This window comes from Sorex fumeus, unplaced genomic scaffold (genome assembly GCF_029834395.1).
Source record: "Sorex fumeus unplaced genomic scaffold, SorFum_2.1 ptg000148l, whole genome shotgun sequence".
NCBI lineage: Eukaryota > Metazoa > Chordata > Mammalia > Eulipotyphla > Soricidae > Sorex > Sorex fumeus.
Window position 1 is genome coordinate 916,459 of NW_026606205.1, and position 7,946 is coordinate 924,404.

Sequence of the window (7,946 nt, forward strand, 5' to 3'; positions counted from 1 at the left end):
ATAGCAGCGATTGGGTTCTGGAGGTTTTTGGCTGCCAGGGCTCTGTTTGGTCAGGTGGGGTTGGGGGGGACCCAACTGCCCCCATCCAGGGTGCCCCGGTCAATCTCTGTTTCTATGGGTAGAAATATGGAGCTAGAGGGCCAGAGACATAGTGGAGTGGGCAGGGCACTTGCCTTGCACGCAGCCGGCTCAGGTTCGATTCCTGACACCCGATATGGTCACCTGAACCCCTCCAGTCACAGAGCCAGGAGTAAGTCACTGAGTGTGTTTCCAGAAGTACCGCTGAGTACACCCCCAACAAAACATAGAAGGGAGCTAAAATAAAATTATATATTATAACTTAATAATAACAACATAAAAATAAAGTTATATATTACTTTTTATATATTACAGTTATATATTACTTTTTATATATTACAGTTATATATTACTTTTTTTTGGAGGTTGTGGGAGGCACACCCAGCTGTGCTCAGGCTTATTCCTACCCCTGTGCTCAGGGGTCAATCCTGGTACTCAGGGGACCTTATGGGGATATGAAACCTGGACTGGCCACATGCAAGGCACTTTATGCACTGTACTATTTTTGCAGCCTTTTTTTTTTTAAGATGGATATTGAGCCATACCCAGTGGTGCCCCGGGGTTATATTGGCTTTGTACCCAGGAGTGGCCCCTTGCTGTGCTCAGGGGGTCACGTCCAGTGCCAGGAATCAAACTGGGATTGACCTCTTGCAAGGCAAGGGCATTATTCACTATTCTATCTTTCTGGACCCTAACATATATATGTGTCCCCTCAAACATTTATTTGTCATTAACTCACATTAATTTTCTAACTAAAAACAGAAAACGAAGATAAGCTCACGAAATAAAACCAAGTAATTAAAGAGGGAAAAACCAAGGTGGCCAAAATGATACCACCTCAACCTCTAACATGAGTATTTTAAACTATTTTAATAATGCTTCTTTGTATTCTGTTTACGTCTGAACAACAGAAATAACCACCTCTCTCTGCAACTTTGAATCTGTTCTTGTGAAAATAAACATTACCTTTGACCGTCCAGCTACTTTGCCCCCGAGTGCTAGCAAACTGGTCACACTGCCCTGGTTTCTGATGGCCACTTTTTTTTATTGTGTCTGGACGCTTGTATTTTTGTGCGTGTGTCTTTTACTTTGAGGTATACATCGAGTCTTTCCTAAAACTGAAGGAGTCCCCTTTTCTCCGGTGGAGCACAGATCGGGAGGCCTAGCACCACTGTGGGGTGTTTGCAGAGGGCGGGGCGGGGGGATCTGCAGGAACAGGCAGCCCAGAGCTGGGTTCAGATTGTATCTGCAGGAGCTGGAATTGGCAGTCAAGTGAGAGCTGCAGAGCATGTGTGTGTGTGTGTGTACACGTGCACCCTGAAAATCTGTATCAGGCAGGGGTCGTAGCATTGCATAGTATGTCTGGTGCACAATGGCGCTCACAGCATTTACACTGCCGGCTGCAGGATTTGGGCATGTCCTCAGATCTCCCGGAGATCCAGTTTCATCATTGACAAATGTTGGCAACAACATCCTTTGCATGCTGGGTGTGATAAGGAATCAGTGGAAAGTGTCTTGAGGGGCTGGGGAGAGAGCTCAGCAGGTTGATTGAATACGTGCTTTTGTGCAAAAGACCTGGCTCAGAACCCCGGCACCTCATGGTTCCCCAAGGGCCACAAGGAGAGATTCCTGAACTCCGAACACTGAACTGGGACCAGCCCTGAACATGGCGGGGTGTGACTGGAGACCCCCTTCCCCATCCAACAGGGAAGGGAGGGAGAAGGGGAAGGGAAGAGAAAGGGAAGGGAAAGAGAAGAGGAAGGGGAAGAGGAGTGAAGGGGAGGGGAAGGAAAAGGAGGGAAAGAGAAGGGAGGGAAAGAGAAGGGAGGAGAAAGGAAGAGGAAGAGGAACAGATGGGGAAGCGGAAGGGGAGGGGAGAGGAGGGAAGGGAAGAAAGGGGAGGGAAAGGAGTAAAGTGATGGGAGCTGGAGCAATAGTACAGCGGGGAGAGTACTTGCCTGGTACTCTACCCGAGTTCTAGCCCCGGTATCCCATACGGTCCCCAGAGCACTGACAGGAGAAATTCCTGAGCGCAGAGCCAGGAGTAACCCCTGAATATCATTGGATTTGACCCAAAAACCAAACCAACCAACCAACCAACCAACAAACAAACAAAAAAATGTAAAGGAAAGAAAGTGAAAGAAAAGAAAAGAAAAGAAAAGAAAGGAAAGGAAAAGAAAAGAAAAGAAAAGAAAAAAGAAAAGAAAAGAAAAGAAAAGAAAAGGAGACAAGAAAAGAACACAGCTGCAAAATGCCTGGTATCCAGAAGACGTAAAACAAAACCTGAGCTATAGAAAAACTGCCTGTGGAAGTTGTGGTACTTGATGGAACCAGCAGTGACCACTCCCAGGTCCCCGCAGGGCTCTGGAATGTTCTGGACATGAAGTGTGATTCATACACACTCCTCACTCTGGAACTGGGGGATGAGAAGTTAACCCAGGAGAGCACAAGTAAAAGGAAGCTGGAAAAGGAGTCCCCTGAGCCAAAATGGGCTGGGGACCCAGGTGCAGTGCAGGAGCCAGGAGGAGGTGGGATGCTGGGGTGAGGGGGCATCATGCCATGCCGGCGAGCTGGGTCTTGACTGGAGGAGGGCTTCTCTTGCACAGGGTCCACTGTTTTGTTTGTTTTTGTTTTGTTTTGTTTGTTTTGCTTTTGGGGTCACACCCAGCGATTTTCAGGGGTTACTCCTGGCTCTGCACTCAGGAATTACTCCTGGTGGTGCTCGGGGGACCATATGGGATGCTGGGAATCGATCCAGGGTCAGACTAGTGCAAGGCAAATGCCCTCCCGTCTGTGCTATCGCTCCAGCCCCGGCTGTTTCGCGGGGAAGTGGGGGGCTGGGGTGGGAACACCGGGCAAGCTGCACTCCTGGCCCTGCACTCAGGGCTCACTCCGGCAGTGCTCTGGGAAGCCCAGTCAGGCACAGGCCAGGCAAGCATCCTGCCGCTGTACTAGTGGCCGGTCCCTCCCACCCCTCCCTCCTTCTTAGTCCTCACTCTCAGCCCTGGTGCTTTTAGGGTGTCCAGGGGGAGCTGGTCTCATCATTGCCAGTCCCAGATCACTCCTTCCCACTCATCACGCCCTTGATCCAGCCCACGTAGTTGAGCACTTTGGTGTAGAAACCATATCCCTGGCCACAGTCGACGCCCCAGGACACAACCCCCGTGGCCACCCACCGCTGGGCTTGCGCGTCCCAGACGACGAACGCGCCCCCCGCTGTCCCCCTGGCAGACACCCTGAGGCCGCTGCGGGTCCCCTGCACAGAACATGTTGTCGGAGAACACCTCGGGCCTCCGCCGCTCCTGGAGCCAGGCCTGGCAGGTCCCGCGCAGCACCACGGGCAGCCGGGACGCCTTGAGCCCGCTGGGCAGCCAGCCCGCGTCCACACCGAAGCCGCTGACCGCGCCCCACACGCCTGCGCCATAGAGGCGCTCGCTGTCCGGCAGGCAGACGGGCAGGAGGCTGGGGCCCAGGGCCACGGGCTCCTGCAGCTCCAGCAGCGCCACGTCCCCGTCGAAGTTGTGCGGCTCGCCGGGCCGGTAGTCGGGGTGGACACGCACGCGGCGCACCGGCCGGGGGCCCAGCCGCAGTAGCTCGGCCAGGACCGGGTGGCCCAGGAAGACGTCCACGCGCCGCTCCCGACCCAGGGACACGGCGTCCTTTGGGTATATGGCATGGGCGGCCGTGAGGACCCACCTGTCCCCCAGCAGTGCCCCGCCCCCGCGCCCGTGGATGCTGACCAGGGCCTGCCAGGGGAAGCTGCCCAGCTCGGCTTTCCAAGAACCGTGCGCCTCCTGGTTCTGGATCATGGGGGTGAGCGGACGGCCGCAGACTGCAGGCAGAGGAAGAGGGAGGGGATGGGTGGTCAGCTGATGGCCTGGACCATGAAAGCCTTCTAAGGGTCAGGGCGTGGCTAAGGGATAAAGGGCAGGGCTTGCACGCGGAAGACCTAGGGGGTAGGAGAGCCATTATGGGGGTGGAGAGGTGGAGGGGGCAAGGAAATAAGGACAGATTTTCTCTCCTGCCCTCTCCGTTTTTTTTTTTTTTTGTTTGTTTGTTTTTGTCTACATCTGGTGGTGCTCCGGGCTTACTCCTCGCTCTGGGCTCAGGGGTCACTCCTAGAGGTACTTGGGACCACATGGAATCTAACAAAACAAGCATCCCACCCACTGTACTATCTCCCTGTCTTTCCCCTCCATTGTTTAAGCCACTTCCTTTTTGCGAGGTGGCACCCAGCGGTGGGGATGGGGGGCACTGAACCCAGGAACCCATGCAAAGTGTTTCCTCCAGCCCTTCAATCCTTCTGGATGGCCCTAAAGCCAGTAATGCCCATTTAGGTGGTGGCAGACTTGATCTTTAACCTCTCTTGTCTCTGCTTTTCTGTGTCATTTTCTTATTTGGGGGAGCCTCTCCCGAGGTGTTGGTGCCACACCTGATGTTGGGGGCGGCATGCCAGGAAAAAGTTGGAGCCTTTGGCGCTAAAAATAATCAATTATTATTATTAAATGGAGCAGATAAGGCACTTCCCTTGCATGTGACCCATCCAGGTTTTATCCCAGGCATGCCTAACGGTCCCCCAAACACTGCCAGGAGAAATTTCCAAGTGCAGATCCAGGACTGACCCCTGGGCATTGCCTGCTGTGACCCCCAAAACACAGCAAAACAAAACAAAGAGCAGGGAGGCAGTTTGTCATGCACACGGTTGACCGGGGTCAATCCCCGACATTCCATATAATCTTTCTTTTTTTTCTTTCTTTTTGGGTCACACCCAGTGATGTTCAGGGGTTACTCCTGGCTCTTCACTCAGGAATTACCCCTGGTGGTGCTGGGGGACCATGTAGAATGCTGGGAATCGAACCCCAGGTTGGCCACGTGCAAGGCAAACGTCCTACCTGCTGTGCTATTGCTCCAATCCCCCCTATGGTCTCTTGAGCCCTTCCAGGAGTAATCTCTGAGTGCAGAGCCCAGAGGATGCCTTGAGCACCACTGAATGAGTCCCCAAACTAAAGCAACAGACAAACACAGAGGACTGTAGTGCCAGGTCATGTCCTGAACAGCCCAACCCACCAGGACAGAAAGGAGACCTGTGTTTGTTTTGTTTTGGAGGGCCATACCGCCAATGCTCAGGGCTTACTCCTGGCTCTGCACTCATGAATCACTCCTGGTGAAGCTCGCATAACCATATGGGATGCCGGGGATTGATCCGGGGTCGGCTGCATGTAAGGCAAACACCCTACCAAAACTCCTTTGCTATGGCTCTGGCCCTGGTCTGTCTTTGATAGGATGGAAGAGGAGGGCCTGGAAGTGGCACCTTGTGGCTTCTCTCCTCCAGCACTGCCAGGTGGGCCTGAGTACCACCAGCCTAAACACTGTTCCCCCTCAGGCTGAACTCTGCTGGAAGTGCTCCCAGACCACCAGGTTTGGCCCCTATACAACTTTCTGGCCTGGCACCTAGATTGAGAGATTTAGGGGAACTCCAGGGCCTGTCTAAGTTATCTTAGAAGCTTTCCTGCCAAGAGAGGGAGGGTTTGGGTGTGAGTATGAGAAAGGTGGATGAGTTTGGGGGTGACACACCCAGTGTGCTCCAAGGCTTTGCCTGTCTCTGTGATCCCCAGGGGGAACTTATTCAGTTAGGAGGATTAAAACCGGCCCTCTGGGGAGGGGCCCCGAATTCCAGCTCCTCTCTCTGCGCCCTCCTCTCTCCTTGCTCCTCCTCTTACCTCTTAGTGTTAGGGGGTGAGGGACACATGCTCCGTGGCCCTCTTTTCCTGGGCCTCCTGACTCCCTTTGTAAGGGGTTTCCTGTTCCCACGGGGATGTGCTCAGTGCAGGGGTGTCTGGGGAATGACAGGCCTCCTTCCCGACCCTCAGGACGCTACTCACCAGGCTCACAGCGAGGCACTTCCTCCACATCCTGCGGCCACTTCCAGGGGCTCCAGGCCATGCACGTGAGTGTCCCTGGGGAGTGCGATGAGGGGGAAGGGCATGGCAAGAGGCTTGGTATGGGCAGTGGGAGGCAAGGAATCCATGTCTGGGTGTGAGTGAGGCTTGAACTCACCTGCTGCTGCTGCCTGGTAATAGGGCTCCTGGCAGTGGCTCTGGGCCTGGGAGGACTCGGTATCAGGGCCAACAGGCCGACTATGGCTCATACCTATAGGAAAGCGAGGTGAGGAGCCATTCAGTGAGTTGCAACATCCTGGTTGGCAGCTGCATTTAGTTGGCCCTGCACAGTCTTTATTTTTTGTTTTTTTCTTTTTGGGTCACACCCAGCGATGCATAGGGGTTACTCCTGTCTCTTCACTCAGGAATTACTCCTGGCGGTGCTTGGGGGACAATATGGGATGCTGGGAATAGAACCTGGGTCAGCCCTGTGCAAGGCAAACGCCCTCCCCGCTGTGCTATCGCTCCAGCCCCCCTGCACAGTCTTTAAAAGAGACAATGGAGGGCTGGAGCGATAGAACAGCGGGGAGGGCATTTGCCTTGCACACGGCCAATCTGGGTTAAATTCTCAGCATCCTATATGGTCCCCTGAGCACTGCCAGGAGTAATTCCTGAGTGCAGAGCCAGGAATGACCCCTGAGCAATGCCGGGTGTGACCCCCAAAACTAAAAATTAAAAACAAAACAAAACATTTGCACTCTTTTTTTTTCTTTTTGGGTCACACCCGGCGATGCACAGGGGTTACTCCTGGCTCTGCACTTAGGAATTACTCCTGGCGGTGCTCCGGGGACCATATGGGATGCTGGGAATCAAACCCAGGTCAGCTGCATGCAAAGCAAACGCCCTACCCACTGTGCTATCTCTCCAGCCCCTGCACTCTTTTTTTTTCACTGTGTAGTCGCCAGTGTTAAAAAAAGAAAAATAGGAAAAAGCCGTGTTAAGTCTGGGGAAATGTTCATGCATGGTGAAGGGGAATAACAATTAGCACATCCTCTTTTGAGGGCAACTGAGGAAGAGCAAAATTAAAATGACTGGGCTAAGGATGTAGCTCAGAGGCAGAGCACTTACCTTGCATATATAAGGTCCTCGGTTCAATCTCTGGGACCACCTCCTTAGTATTTTTTTTTTCTTTTTGAGTCACATCTGGCAATGCTAAGGGGTTATTTCTGGCTGTGCACTCAGGAATTACTCCTGGAGGTGCTCGGGGGACCCTATGGGATCTGCCGTAGCACTGCACTGTCCTCTCATTGTTCATCGATTTGCTCAAGCGGGCCCAGTAACGTCTCCATTGTGAGACTTGTTGTTACTGTGTTTGACATATCGAATACATCATGGGGAGCTTGCCAGGCTTTGCTGTGCGGGCGAGATACTCTCGGTAGCATGCCAGGCTCTCCAAGAGGGGGTGGAGGAATCGAACCTGGGCTGCTGGGTCGGCCGCATGCAAGGCAAATGCCCTATCCGCTGGGCTCTCGCTCCAGCCGTGTGCAAGGCAAATGCCCTCCCCGCTGTGCTATTGCTCTGCCCCTCTAAAAATTTTGGGCTGGAGAAATAGTACCGAAGATAGGGCGCTTGCATTGCAACACAGGTGATCCAGGTTTGATCCCATAGGGTCCCCCAATCACCACCAGGAGTGATTCCTGAATGCAGAGCCAGGAGTAAGCCCTGAGCACTGCTGGGGGTGACCCCCAAACAAAAACGAGAATGAGTGAGTGAATAATGTGAATAAGTAAGAGAATACAGAGTAGTCTTTTTTAAGAATCTGATTGAATGCACCTTGATGCATTCAAGGAATGTCATTCAGTTGCTTAAAAAAAGGAGATAACATTGCGCACATGCGACAGGGCTGATCTTTAAGATATACCATGGAGTGAAAATGCCAAATATAGAACACTGTATAGTCACACACACACACACACACACACACACACA

At 52.9% G+C, this 7,946-nt stretch overlaps 1 protein-coding gene across 1 annotated transcript; it reads right to left on the minus strand.

Annotated features, from left to right (window-relative positions):
* Positions 1–3,136: 3,136 nt before the first annotated feature.
* On the minus strand, positions 3,137–6,228 carry C1RL (complement C1r subcomponent like; the record flags this gene model as incomplete). The annotated part of the gene is given in 4 exon segments (XM_056106874.1): positions 3,137–3,292; positions 3,294–3,910; positions 5,961–6,035; positions 6,136–6,228. Coding segments are annotated over 4 exon segments (941 nt in total), but the record flags the coding sequence as incomplete, so codon positions are not given.
* Positions 6,229–7,946: the final 1,718 nt, after the last annotated feature.